At 43.3% G+C, this 15,064-nt stretch overlaps 1 protein-coding gene across 5 annotated transcripts in view; it reads left to right on the top strand.

Moving 5' to 3' along the window:
* The window catches only part of LOC140267210 (centrosomal protein of 128 kDa), a 41,569-nt gene that overhangs the window by 12,315 nt on the left and 14,190 nt on the right, over positions 1-15,064 (top strand). For all 5 annotated transcript variants that reach the window (XR_011907197.1, XM_072362424.1, XM_072362422.1 and 2 more), the window contains 6 exons: positions 1,944-2,132; positions 2,329-2,790; positions 4,995-5,159; positions 6,163-6,303; positions 12,170-12,229; positions 13,772-13,964. Coding sequence is in view for 4 of the 5 variants with exons in the window: in XM_072362424.1 (XP_072218525.1) it covers positions 1,944-2,132; positions 2,329-2,790; positions 4,995-5,159; positions 6,163-6,303; positions 12,170-12,229; positions 13,772-13,964 (1,210 nt within the window). In the remaining variant the exon portion in view is untranslated. The remainder of the gene's footprint in view (positions 1-1,943; positions 2,133-2,328; positions 2,791-4,994; positions 5,160-6,162; positions 6,304-12,169; positions 12,230-13,771; positions 13,965-15,064) is intronic.

The raw sequence follows: 15,064 nt of genomic DNA, 5'->3' as shown, positions 1-15,064 counted from the left end.
GGGTGTGTGCAAGTGTCAAATGATAGGGGCCCCAGACTTTAACCCTGAGGAACTCCACATGCTAATTTTGCACCTAGCGACATAAAGTAGCCTCTGTCCTTGAAGTAGATCTTAAAGTCCCACCCTGCGATCAAATTCAAGATGAGCTAATATTCTTCACAAAACTGCCAAGCGTCATATTTTCTGTGTTGCCGTGAACGAAATATTGATTGATGAGTTTTGCTAATTGTTATAGTTTGTTTTTATTTACATTTTTACACACCATTCAGACTATTTTGGAATTGGTGTTGTAACATAAATTCAACTTTAGTTTCCAAATGTTGTTATTTGACCACGTGTTCGTGCTCCAGTTTATTTTTTCTTTGGCCATTTCGTTTTTTTATTTCCAATTATTGATTAAACAATTTATTCATTTATTTACATGTGTTCTCTTTTAACGAGGAGGCTTTCTTTCAGATTGTGAAAAAATAAAAATACAATAAATAAATAATAATAAAAATTGGAAAAAAAAGTGGAATTATTAGCACAAACTGAAATTAAATCTGCTGTAAACTGAAACTGAAATTACTTTAAGTATTGCATAAATAACTTCATTGACAGGCATATTATTCAGTTCAGGCAGTTTCAGTCCTCCGTGCACGTAAGGCTCTAGCTTACTTTGTTGTGTTAGAAATAGAATCGGTAATGCTCCAGTAGGGACTCCCTTGGGTGGCGAAGAGAACACAGTTGGAAAGCTAAACTCTCTGTGATTGTGTAACTCAGTGGATGTAAATGGTTACCGCAACTGTTTACAGTAACTGACAGAATATTGACGTGTAACATGGGCATTTTGGACAACTTACACCTCAAAACTGCTAACAGCCTGTTAACAGTTCTCTGATATCAGATATATATTATAGCCCGGTTTATAAGCTGTTTTTTTAAATGTGTTTAAAAAGAGAAAAAGAAGCACTTTGTTATAGTCCTATTATATAAAGCATGGAAGGTCAGGAGGACTGTTTGCTTTTCATGCTCCTTAGATTGAGACTCTGCATTGTGTCCTAACATCTTTTTCTGTGAACAAACTCCCTTTAACTTCCCCAAAACATTTTGAGCTTTAAAGAGGATGTTTAGGTGATTTTACCGCGTGGTGGATATTCGCATTTAGGACTTGAATTAGGTTTTTTTTTCTGGTGAGAGTGGGGTGAATGGGTTGTTTTCAGCGCAGAAGTAAAGGTTGAATGAATTCCATTAACGAGGGCGTTGCCCAACAGCAGGACCTTCCCCCAAGTGTGTCGCAGCCATCATTAATATGCCTGTTCTTTTTTGGTGAGGCTTGACCGAGATCCCCCCCCCCCCCCCCCCCCCCAAAAAAAAAAGTATGTTTTCTTGGTTTGCCCCAGTGATTGGGTTTAGTTAGATAACGAATAGTTAACAGTTCGTATCATTAGGTTAAAAATTCACCTTCCAGTGACTTTCAGTCAAATTGAACAGAGGGAGTCGGCTCCAAAACCAGTCGGCACCGCCGTGCCTCCTCTAACAGACACAGACAGACGGACAGACTCCCACCTGGCACATTCTCTGTGATGCGAATTCATTACAGAATAATTTCTGCCCTCTTAATGAATTAGGGAAGAGAATCAAGTACTCAATTAAATGATTAGGTTCTGAGCTGCAGCAAAGTCTTTGCAAATTCCAGTCAAAGCCAGAGCATTAAAAGCAATCTGCCTTGAACAGACCTGACCATTGTCCCTTATCAGAACGCTGAGTGTTAGCATTTTCCTATCAGCTAAGAGCTGGTACTGCATATGTTTCTCTCCCTCTGTCTTTCTGTCACTCTTTCTCTTCCTCTCATCGTTATTGTTAGAACTCCTCTGTGTACGCCATCCTCTTCATTTGTCTTTTTCCCCTCTTTAACCACTCTCCCTCTTCTGCTCCATCGCTTTATTTTTCTGTCCCTCCAGGCAGCCAGGGAACGGGAGACTTCACAGGCCCAGCTGAAGGCGCTGAGCCAGCAGGCCGAGGCGGCCCGCAGAGAACTTGCTGATGTCTTGGGCCGTTTGGCCCAGCGCGAAGAAGAGCTCCACCGCAAGGATGTGGAGCTGTCGGAGACTCGGCAGCGCCACCTGTTGCTGCAGCAGGAAATCAGGGAGGTGTGTGGTTGAACATCCAGAAATGGGGTTTCTTTTTTTTTTCTTAGTCAAAAGGGGCACAAAAGCATTCTTTAAGATGACTCAAAGAGCCTTAGACTGATTCACCTTTTCAACTTAAAATGGAAACTAATGTAACAAAGCACCTTTGAGTGAGTTTAAATAGAGCTGATAAAGCTAACAAGGCTCCTAACCCCAGGTGAGAGAGGCTTCAGCTGCCCTGGAGCAGGAGACTCAGCATCAGGCTGCCATCCAAGCTAGGCTGAGAGAAGAGAACCAGAAGTTACAGGAGCAAGCTGAGACCCAAGCCCGTCGGTGTCAGAGGGACCAGGACGCACGAGCTGAGCTCCAGGCTGACCTTAAGCAGATGACCACAGCACACGCGCAGCTCTCTCAGCGGCTGGCTGAGGAGGAGAGCGCCAGGAAGGAGTTGCAGAGGGGCGCCTCAGAACTTAAAGCCAAGGTGACAGCTCTGCAGGAAGAGCGGGCTTCTCTGGGCCAGCAGCTGCAGCTGGAGAGGGAGGTGCATCGGAAGGAATTGCAGAGCGTGAAGGCCACGATAGAGGACAGCAGGATGAGGAAAGATCGTGAAGTCCAGGAGATGCTCGGACTCTGTCGTCAGGACCGAGATGAATTACAGGCACAACTGAGAGAGGTTACGGTAGGGCCCTTTTACCAATAACTGTGTGCAGCAGGTGTATAAATAGAACTAACTATTGGTTAGCTTAGGCTCGCTTGTTGAAAAGTTTAAAAAAAAAAAAAGAAATCAGTGACCTGTATCTTCCTGAGTTTCCTTGCTTGTTCGGTAGCTATTTCCGGCCAAAAAATAGCCTGACATTTAATCATTAAGTGCAGATTAAAAGGGAAATAGTGTGTTAATTTGTGCGCTTTGGAGGGGCTGTTAAACTGTTATCATTACCTCTGATCAGAGCCATTCAAACCTAAGCTGGCTGTACTGAGGCTACATATTCAGTGTTCATACTCAAGAGTGGTGTTAATCTCTCCATCTGGCTGTTGCAAGAAAAAATAATAAGCATGTGTTGTTGCTTTTTTTTTCTAGAACTGCTGAACAAATCCCCTCAAAAGTGCCGCTGATCGCTGGATATGTTTTCGATGTCACGCGTTTCCTAATTTGTGAAATCTTTTCACTGAATGCCTCGCTCTAATTGACATTTAGGATATCATGGGCTCCCACCTTACATGTGGAGCAGGGCAACTTGCCTCAGCCACTTAACAGCTGGCACATCTCTGAGAAGGCAAAATTCTCCTTTAGTGTAATTTTAGTTTTTTTTTTTTTTTTGGCCAGGCCTCTGAGGACAAGTTAACCAAGGGTTGCTAAGCTGTTAATGGCGTGTATTGACCCCAATGGATTTCCTCTGCCGTGCCAGAACTGCAAGGGTGAATATTTAAAAACCAACACATCAGACTTCAGAAGACTCATTAATGCCGTGCTGGAGATACGGCACCCTGCTTAACTTTCTCCCCCGGCACCCAGCCTCCTCTTTACCTTCTGTATCTCAAATGGTGAGCCCTCCAGGGCACGCTGTTTCTTAAGGGGCGCGCCCCTCCCTCCCGTTAGCTTTGCCAAATGGCATTAATATCCGACATAGCTCATTGTGATGATGTCGTTTCCTTGTGCGGAAAGGACAAGGGCGTTTGCTTGAATGTTTTAAAATGCTCGCCTCAGGGTGCACCAGATGTCCCAAAGAAGCCCACCCAATATGCGTGCAGCATCCTGTAGCCTGTGTTGCAATTGGGATACAGATTAAAAAGATTAAGATATTCTAATTTCGTCCTTGTCCTCTCACTCCTGGTTTCCTTTTCACTCTGTCTTCACTCCTCTCTTTCTGCCTTCTCTCTACCAACTCTTCCATTTTTCAGTTTTTTCTTTCGGTCTTTATTATAGTTTCATGATGTTGTGATAATGACATTAATGGACAGGCTTTAAGGGGCGGGACTATGACTTCAGAATCTTGGTCTTCGAAGGCCAGAACCCACCTGTGAGTCATGTGACTCGCATGAAGTGCCGCCCGCTAGCACTATTAGGAACTGTCAGCATGTGCCTGCACAGATCACAGGCTGTGGAGTTCTCAATTATGCTTAAATGTAAAGACGTATGCTTTGAGCTGTGATATAATGTTTTGAAAGCAGCCGAACTACCTACATAGTTCATAGGAAACCCTATAAGAGCTTTTTTCTGATTATATAGAGCCTAAACTTGCTATAATATTCCTGCATTTTATACCTCATTCATCAAGGGACAATGCAAGCGGCCTGCCAGCTTATGTCAGCAGGTGGCATAGCTGTACCTTTTAATGCGACTAAACCGCTTTTATATTCCTGAAACCATTTGTGATGACAGGACTGAGGGTTGTATGGCTCTGGTTAGTTCTTGGCCTTAGTAGTTCATCGCTCCTCAGCCATTTATTGCAGATGTGTTTGATGGGCGACAGCATCGCTGTGAAGGCAAAAAAGGAAAGAACAGAAAGCTGCTGTGGGATGGCAGCAAGGATCTCCGTACCTGCGTGGAAGCGGGTACAATTCAGGAGCAGCGGCGGCTGAAAATAGGGCAAGAAGTTACACCGGGCCGCATGCCATAGATGTTCTTTTGGCTCATTACACAATTATGTCTGTTTGCACAGCTCAGAATGACTCCATACAAACAGAATTCAGCCTGTGCCTGTTCAGTCTTAAGAGCCACCAAATGTGTTTGAGGTGCACTGGTAAATTAGGCATGCTGTGTTGTGTCTGATCTCCGCAGCTGAGTTTATTTTAAATGATGACTCCTGAAAGTACGGCGTGCTCGTATTTTCAGACAAACCCGGCAGTGTTGATGATCTCTTCTCACCGTCCATTCTCCACCAGGACGATGCAGCGGCGGACAAGGAGCTGTGCGGGGCGCTGCAGATCAAGCTGGACAGGATGAAGGACGAGTGCGATAAGCTGGCCGCACAGCTGAGCTCAAAGGAAGAGGCACGTTCAATTCTTCACCGAAAATACCAGCTTCTCAAACAGGAAGTGGGAGAAAAAGTGAGCCGCACCTTGTTTTTAAATGTTTTTCACCACGCCTGTGCTTAGCAGGTTTGCTACTTTTTCCTCTGGACTTTTGAGCTTATGTCTCGTAAAATCCATTAAGCCGACTTCCACAAAATATTATGACTATACTTTGTAAATAAGTCTACAGATTATCTATTTTCACTTTGAGTTATTTGTGATTGCGACAGAGATGTCTCAAGGTCTCATCCTCAGCCTTCAGTCTAAAAACGATCCATTTGCCAGCGTGCAGTCAGTCAGAGTGTGTGTGTCTCGTCTGTTTTCAGCATTCAGGAAGGTATCCAAACCGCACAATCCAGCAGCAACAAGCTGGATTTGTCGTGTTGAGAATAAGACTGAACAAAAACACAGAAATTTAGAGAGACTTGGCTTCCCTTTATTTCCTCCTTAAAATCTAGTTGCTCTGTTAAGGTCGCGTGATAATTTAAAACAAAGCAAACTTCGAAGGTTAAATGATGTCTAATAGGCTGTATTATAAAGAGTATTTTTTTCAATTTGTCCTTAGGTGTTCTTACGCTGATGAAGTATTGAGCTCGGTTCACCTTCCTGACAGGGTCCTGATAAGACGGGAGCATGCTATTGATTTCATACTCGTTGATTGCAGAAAACAGGCTCTTATTAATGTAACATGGGAGCTTTATTTTCTCAGAGACAGGATAATGATCCACAGTCCCAAGCCAGCACTGATCACTGGGTTCTTGTCCTCTGATGTATCGATTAGCTTCGTCCTGGTAGAGATCCTGAACTTGTTAAAGCTTCTGGCCCGGAGAAGGAAACATACCTAGTTCTGTTTGTTTAAAAGAAAACCGACTGCCTCTCTGAGGTCTAAAGTTTTCCGTCAAGGCAAGAAAAATACCGCATACTCGAATAGATAAAAACCTGCTCTAAATCAATGTCTTGTAAGATGCAAATGGCACTGCTGAGACCACCAGGAAGTGATAATTTGCAACGATTAGCATCTCTCTGCTGCTCTCCACAGGTCAGGTCGGGTGAGCAGAGACGCGCGGAGAAGAGAGTGTTCCAAATGGAAACGGAGCAAGAGGCCCTCCTTTCTTCTCTGGGTGAGGAACTGGACTCTGCGTGCCGAAGCCTGGCTCGGAACGGAGAAGACAAACTACAGGTATTTTCTTTCCTTACAGCTTTTTTTTTCCCTTTAACTTTGTCATTAAGAAGAAGAAGACGAAGAAGAAGCTTTCTTGTCATCGTACAAGAATACTTAGGTAGCTCTCCTCCAGGTGTGGGAGTGGGGAGCCAATGATTCAATTCAATTCAATTTTATTTATATAGCGTCAGATTACAACAATTGTCATCTCAAGGCACTTAAATAATATAGTCCAATTCAAAAAATAATATCCTAGCTAAGGAAACCAACAGATTGCACCGAAACTTGTCTTCAGTCCAATCTCCCGTCCTGAGCGTGCCTGTGGCGACTGTGGAAAGGAACGACTCCCTTTTAACAGGAAGAAACCTCTGGCAGAACCAGACTCAGGAAGGATGGCCACCCGCCTCGACCAGCTGGGGTTTGAGAAGACAGAAAAGAGGGAAAAGAGGGGGGAAAAACACCATAACACCATTCAAAGGATATCTGTCGGAACAGGGAAACATACGTTAATAACCACAATAATGTCACATGTACATAATATCATTTGAGAAATTAAGCAGGGGGAAAAAGAGAGCAAAGTGAGGAAAGGTGTGACAGATGAGGTCCCCCAGCAGTCTGAGCCTACAGCAGCTTAACTATGGGATGTTTCAGGATTACCTGAGCCATCCCTAACTATAAGCTTTATCAAAAAGGAAAGTTTTAAGCCTAATCTTAAAAGTGGAAAGGGTGTCTGCTTCCCGGACATTTACTGGCAGCTCAGAGAGGGGCCTGATAACTGAAGGCTCTGCCTCCCATTCTACTTTTAGAAACTCTGGGAACAACAAGTAAACCTGCAGTTTGGGAGCGAAGTGCTCTGTTAGGAAAATACCTTACAATGAGATCTTTAAGATATGATGGAGCTCGGTCATTAAGAGCTTTATGATCCACTGAGCAGTCTTGATGACCCGCTGCATTTAGCAACAAGTGCACAAAACAAGGATCGGGTCCTGATTCACTTATTTAGCCTCAACAGTCCACAGACTTCTGGGAAGTTTGCTTTTAATTTCCAAGATGCTGAATTTCCTTAATTGGTTCTTTGTTGGCGCTTCTCTGAAGCTCTCTCGCACAAACTTGCACCCTTCGTGTTGAGGCTGAAGCTGCGTGTCTCTTTCTGTCCACACTCGCACGATCTCCAAATGAGAAAAGAAACGAGCAACCTGGAGTCTTACTAACTTTGGCTGTCTGTCAGTGCTTGCTGAAAACTGGTCTCTACAGTTTGTAGCGTGAGTGAGAGCAGGGAGACTCGACCTTTTCTTTTCTTCAGCAGTCTTGTTTTGTTGCACTGTGTTGCCTCTTGCTGCTGCTTCTAACAGGCTTCTCTGTTGATGCAGGAGATCGGATCAGATTGGACTGTCACAGACGTGTTGCCTTTATGTTGATGGGCAAATGGTCAGAATTGCAACGGTTTTGTCACATTTGTGTGCTCCTACTGACACTCTCTCTTGTTTTTTTTGTTTTTTTTTACCTATTGCAGGTATAACTGAGACTATTAATTATCAGATGCTAAAAATGAGTGAACCCTTGAATACTCATTTGCAACAGTCTCGGTGATGTCACAAGACTTTTCTCCTAAAAAGGAGTCCAGATGTTGCTGGTGGCCTCCGTTATTGATTTATCTATTTAAGAATCGTGCTCCTCTCCAGCGTGCTTTTTAACATTTATTTTTATAGCTTTTCGAGTACTTCTTGACGTACATGTGTCAGATGTGACCAAATTTCAAAGTGAAAGAACATCATTTGTTCTTGGATACATGTGTTGGTTTAAAAATGCGTCACAGTCTGCAGCTCAGATGCCACTTAGTGTCTGGCCCAACTGAATTTGGAGTTGAAATAGCCCTGGTATAGACTTCTGATTATAGGTTTCAAGTTTGAAATTCTAGTATCGTGACAACCCCAATGATGCATGCAAAATAAATGAATATATACTACAAATGTACTTTATAACCATACATCCTCTCATCCCATGCCCTGGTATTTCAGCCCACTGCACTGTCCAGGAGGGGAAAAAGCCGCCCTGCGAAAGCATCAACTTCCTAATACACTGATAAATAGATGGTGGACACAGTCAGTCCCCCTCCCCCCCACATGCTTGAAGCTGGTTTTCCTCTGCTGCTCTGGGCTGGTTAACCCAGCCTGCTCTGATCTGCTTCTATAGATTTCTCATTCTGGTCCAGTGGTTGCGCCTTTAGACATGCGAGCCAACACCTCGCCTCATCTGTAATCCGTCATGTTGGAAAAGAAGTCAAACTTACAGCGGTTGGCTTAATGAGGGGGATCGTTAACAGTTAAAAGCGTTTATTTGGTGTCCGTTACCTGCTCAGCCCCCCCTTCACAGGCACTACTGCATGTGTAAAGATGGCAAAAGTCAAATGGAACCCTGGATAATATGATGGCTTATCAGATTACAGGGGAAGCCCACTCGCATGTTTTTATGCTTTACAATCCAGAGTTGTGAAATCTACTGCGATTCAGTAGATTCAGCCCCCCCGCCCAACACAGGATCAATACGCAGTCACGCCAACTAGATTTAGCTATTTTTAGATCCTCTTTTCAGTTCCTTTCAGCTTGTTTTTTTGCTGTAAAGCACCCAGCGAAACATGTAGCAACTTTTTAAATGAAATTTAATCGCTCTTTCTGCAAGACGAGCAAGGATGGAATCAGGATGGAAACAGTGCTGCTTCTCTCTGCTTTAAGCACATGGAGGAAAACCTCGTATCGCTGGAAAAACACAGGCTCCATTCAAACCTTCAGCTGCGTCTTCTCGTCCTCTCTGAAGAGCGTAAGATTTCAAGGAATCACGCTTTCGCACGTTAAAATGAGCTGAAAGGAAGCGGCGGCTTCGTGCAGAGACCCACAAGACGGTTAAATTCACGTGTAAAATGTTCATCTGTTTTCCAGTTGGCGTGTTTCAACTTTGTTTTGCCTTCATTTTCAAGGCTTTAATGGTCAACAAATGCCTCTGAGGGTTCTGTGGGTCACAGCGACTTTAGTCGGTGTTTGGCAGCAGTGGTGTGGCCAGCAGTCAGGCTGCACCCACACTGCTCCCAGCTACATTTAAAACGATGGTAGAAATGCGAAGTTAGTAAATAAATCGGTCCGTCGCTCAAAAAATGTGACGAACCTGAAGGAGTTTTGGAAAAATAAATGTTTTTACAACATATTGTACTAAGTTAGGGTAATTATCAGATAACAGTCTTATTAGTGACGGTTCCTTTTAAGAAAAAGTAAGAAAATGGTGTGCTTGCTGTTGAGGAATGTTGAGAGAAAAATCTACCTTGTGGTGGGTTTAGATCTCATATTTGACTTTTTACTGCAGAGCCACTGCCCAGGAACTGAGCTACAATAGGTCCCACAGATTTAGTTTCACGCCATGAGGTCTGGAAACGGCTGCATGGACACATTCTGTCTCCCCCAACTCATAAATCTTTACATTTTGCTTTTGCTTAGATTGTTTTTTTTGTTTTTTTTTTTGTCACGCATACCTTCACCACTTCGATCTCGTCGCACCTTTGTTGAGACTCGCTGAATAATCTTTATGGACATCCACTGAGGAGTCTCCTAATTGTGTCCCAATTAGTGAAAAGTTTCCTCCTTTTTGTGGAGCAGATCTACTGAAAAGCTCATCATAAGCCAGATTAAGATGACTGACGGTGTGAGATTGAGACTGCGCACCTCCCGTGGACTCTTATCACGTTTAGTTTTCCTCAGTCTCTGCTGTTAACTGACTGATGGAGATTAATACCAAAGGAGAAGCTCTTTCTTTGCCGTCGGCCTCTACATTTGCCGCTTTTCTTTTTGTCAAAATCTTGCCACCTTTTTCGGTTTGTCAGTGGAAACACGGCCCTTAAAAACACACATCCACACATTTCCTCACATTCCCGGAAAGAGACGTGAACCACGCGGCAGCATGTTGAGAGTAGCAGGCACTTGGAGTCCACAGCGGGTCTGCTTAGAAAATAGTGGCATTTTGTTCGCTTCAAGCCCACAGACGGCTCTTTCAACCTCCTGCCTACTTGTTAGGGTTTTTTTCAACAGTTTCACCTGCGTTTTGTCTGCCGCTGTGCCAAGCAGCCTTTGATGGTTCAAGTAAGAGTTAAGGGAGCGCGAGCGAGAAGCTCAGACGCGTTTCATCCTCCTACACAGTCACATGATCTGACGTACGGCCCACACTCCCTCAGACGGGGAGCTCGGCACAGCAGTGCCACTCCGATGCCGTACTTTGAGCTGCCACGGCAACAACCTGAGATATTCACACAGCCTGGGTTTGAGGGACGGGCAGGAAAAGGATCGGGACAGAAAGGGTCCGGGGGGGGCAGCCTTACGAGGGCCTTGAGGACAGCCAAGATTACTGTGATTAATTTAGTTTTACCCACTGTTATAATGACCAGTGACAAAATTGCTCTCCTCTGCTAATGATGAATGATGAGCAGTTGGAGCTTTCTTCTAAAGTCTTTCCAGACAGGAAAACTTCTGAATTAGTGGAACACCTTCTTCTGTCTGGCTTTCTCCAGGTCGACTTTGACCCCAAAATGCCTATTCATGGCATACTGGGAGTAAATTGAGTGACCTATAAGCAACAAACTCACCGGCTCAGAGCCTGACGTCGTACTGCAGGGTATCTGCGGGGTATTAAAAAGTCTTAAAAAGTCATTTGAATTTAAGACCTTAAAATGTCTAAAATGATATTAAAATTTCATGAAATGTCTTGAATACGATTTTGAAAGGTCTTAAAAAATGTATTAACGCTACTTTTATTTAAAACAAACGCATAAACTTCAGTCTTGCTTTTAATTATTTAGATTTTTGAGGACGCTATAACATAACAACAAACGGAACTAAAGTACCTGTGCACCCCGGCCTCATCTCCAAAGTTAACAGAACAAATATTAGTTCACAATAGAAAGGCTTCTGGTGTTTTTAGTTAGGTTAAGCATTTTGTATTCCAATGTGAAAGAGCTGTAAAAAAAATCCTATACTTTGAAAGTAATTCCGGGCCTCCAAGTTTCCTTCATGCCTTTTGTACTTTTTTGCCAGTATGGTTGTGAAATGGGTCTTAAATTGTATTCATTATAATCTTAAAAAGTCTTAAATTTGACTTGTTGAAACCTGCAGAGATCCTGTACTACAAGAATCTCCTTTTTCCAACGATGTGTGTTCAGCAGAACTTGTGTATGATGCAAAGTGGCCACGACACTTTGGCAAAGAGAGGGCTTCACACTTCGGCTGACTTCATCTACTCTGTTCCTCAGTCCTCAGAGAAAATGCAGACGGCCAAGAGCCCAAATTAACGTGTTAGCTCCTTTTACACAAAAAAAAAAAGCCCCGGGCTGTTTAAGTTATGCAGCTGTGCTTATCTGCATATCTGTCTTTCTGTTTTTGAATGAGAGGCTCGGGAGTCTGTGTCGGCCATTAAAAGTTGGCAGTCGGTTTGCATTGCTGATGCTGACAAGCCTGTGGAAGGATGGAACAGTCCCTGAGCTCAGTTTTATGACACAACCCCTGCTCAAAGGTGTGCATGCGCCAGTGTGTGTGGTGTGACGGGCTGTTTAACACACACACACACACACACACGGCAGTTTGAGTTGGCAGCTGCTCCTCACCAACGTTAAGGGGTTTGACTGGAGGCCCATTCCTTTTATCTGATGTCCATCTTCTTGTTTGTCCATCTGCATTTTTATCCACTTTGTTTCTCTTTACACCCCGTATCTCACACAGTTTCTCTGTATTGATTTTTTTTTTTGTCCATTTCGACAACTAACATCCATAATATTCAGATTTCATGGAAAAAAAATGGAAGAATGGAATGCACGCTCACATTTGCATTTATCTCTGTCCTGCTTTAACAGGCCATCTCCCAGAGACCTGGATTAGCAAAGGATTCCCACCGCTGGCTCGCTGAGACAAAGGTAAAGGAAAACTATTACTATTATCATCTGCTGCTTTAAGCTGGTTGCTTGGTTAACTGTTGTCGGATTTATTTGATTCTTTTCCAGACAAATTAAAACCCGAGCCCGTGATGGTTTACTTCGTAACATCTGTAATTAAATATGCTGCTTTTTTTTAACTTTGAGTGGCTCAAAGCTCGCGCTTCGTTCAGACATTTTGGTGATTTTGTGCTCACAGGGTAACGGGAGAACAGCAGAGGCCATTTTCTCTTTAAAGTGGGGTGCTCTGTGCTCTACTTCACAGATTCAAACTTCATGAATAAAATCATTCAAAAGCAAAATGTTATTTAAACACAAATAACACATCTTAACCATTTGGGGTTTTTTTTCTTCAAAGTGAGCTCTTTTTTTCTGCTTTTCCACAGTAGGTAGTAGATGGCAATACTGACTTAACCTTTATTGTTACTCAGCCGATGTTCCAAGTGAGCCGAGCTCATAAAGGGCTTAACATTAACACGCTGCCCAGGGGAACTAAATTTATGTGTTTGGGCAAATGGAAAGTGTCGTGTAGTTGTCTGATGGAGCAAGTGAAAATAAACGTGTTTTTTTTTTTTAAATTGTCATTAGCCGTCTCGATGCCTTGTGCCCAGTCTGTCTACCAATCACAGACTGCGTTAACGACTCGTGGACCAATCGCACTCGTTGTTCTCCTGCTGTGGCGCTTACAGTGTCAGCTGGATGGATTTGGGTTTAAATGCTCCTCAGGCCGATGAAACTAAATGAGAAAAAGAAGAAGAAGAAGAAGAAGAAGAAGCAGTGCAACATGAAAACGAAGTAAAAGTACAGAAAGCTGCTTGCTCCAACCAGGAGAAAGCCACAAAGCACCAACGTATTCTGTAGATTATCAGTCGATGATCATCAAATTTAAAGTGCCATATTGTGGTAGATATTCTCTTCTTACTCGGGCAGGGACTGGCTTAATTGAATGGTCAGCACTCACGAATAACAACTTTAATATTTCACTGCAATAAGGTAAAAACAGGCGCACCTGCCATGGATTATAACATTGTTGTTTAACACATCGTCAGTGCTGATTTGATATAGGAGTGGTGGCATCAGCACAGTGTTACTACAGCTGGTTTTTATAGTTTACGTAACCAGCGTAATTGCAGACCGTAGCATATTCAGAGCCCTCTGAACTAAAATCCCGTTGCAGACTCATTCAGTGGAATATCCACGAAATACTCGCCACTTTGGATAAAAAGCGTCGGTGTGATGCAAAAATCACGCGGAAGCGTAGCACGATTCAAAAGGTGCCAGCGTGCCATGAACAGCCGGCCGCTGTGCTGTGCTTTGAGCAGCTACACAGTGCGAGTAACTGTCAGTCATTAAAAAACAGTGGAAACTTTCAACACAAAGTAGCAAACTCCTCTAGCTAGTCTTCAGGCAGTTTTATGAAGTGAGTCAGATGAGGTCTATGGTGACATAACCTCCGTATGGACCCGATTCCACAAGTTTGCAATAAAAACTTTAGTCTCCGAACGTGTTTGCCAAACCAACTAGAGCAAGCTCCGCTGGCTGTGTGAGGAGGTGCGGGAGCGCGACGAGAGGGATCAGCGCCTGACCAGGCAGCACCAGCAGACCAGGGATCAGCTGAAGGCCCTCAGGCAGAGCCGGGACTCGGAACAGGCGGCTCTTCTGCAGCGGCTGGACCAACAGGAGAAGCTGCTGCACTCCCTCGGCACTGACAAGACAGGTAGTAGTTTATTAGAGGAAGAAAATTCCTGCCGGTTTCACTCACAGTTATTATGCTACCCATAACCCATATATGAAATCTATGGGTCCCAGTTGAGCATCATCTGATCCTAAATCAGATTCCCTGTAGGGAATTAATACAGATTAAAAACAAACAACGTACATCCTTTGATACATCCATGTACGCTAAATGAATGATTGTGGAAATGAAGGTGTATTTGTGCCACAGCTCTAGACAAAGCTGAGACAGACTCTCCTCTTTTGTTCCCTCTTGTCTCATTTACATGTAATCACACTGTCGGTAAAAATCAGAAATGCTACTTAATGTTTTTTGTGTGCTTTGTTGTAATGGATGTTTTGGAAAATGACTGTCTGCGAACTTAATGCATTATTGTTTTTTCATTTAATTTTTGAAACAGTCTGTCTCTGTACATTTACAAATGTCGGAGAAAGCACTTTAATGGTTTTGAGCTTTGAGTTTTCGGTGGCAGATAGACTTGTTTTTCCATCCTCGGCCCTGTTTTTGACTGAATTTTTCCCTAATTAGCTGTAAATGGCAGAGAGAGAACAGCTGTTTTTTTTGTTTTTTTTTTCAGTAACGTGTGTCCCATTAACTCAGAAAAAGACAGTGAGGCAGAGGTAAAGTTGGGTTTAATCACAGATGGAAAACCTTTATAAAAGGACGGATGTCAGCAATGTCTCTGTTTGTTACAAGATTCAGATATGCTTTAAGACTTATTGTGGAATCAGTTTGCTCCGTTATTAGTCGAGGTCTTAACGACTCATCTATCTGGCCAATTGAACTCAGTCGATAGGACATTTGACATATTATTGGAATCTGTAGAGTTTGGCCCGTGGCACACAGGAACACATCACTGATTCGGATGCAGGTTCAATACATGCAGTCAAAGATCATGTCGCCACGTATTTACTGTTCCTCATTTATCTGAATGCTCCTCAGTCATGACGGTTTCACCAGACTCGTGTGCTTTGCAACCAAGCACAACATCCCAGGCTACATGGCTAATTGAGATATCAATGCATGTGCGTGTTATTATCTATTAATAATCGAGCTATTTCTCAGCATGTATTGACAAACAT

Source organism: Leuresthes tenuis, unplaced genomic scaffold, assembly GCF_036924035.1.
Source record: "Leuresthes tenuis unplaced genomic scaffold, fLeuTen1.0.hap1 SCAF_13, whole genome shotgun sequence".
NCBI classification, from domain to species: domain Eukaryota; kingdom Metazoa; phylum Chordata; class Actinopteri; order Atheriniformes; family Atherinopsidae; genus Leuresthes; species Leuresthes tenuis.
The sequence above is the reverse complement of the archived record's forward strand: the minus strand, read 5'-3'. Positions and strand labels throughout refer to the sequence as shown.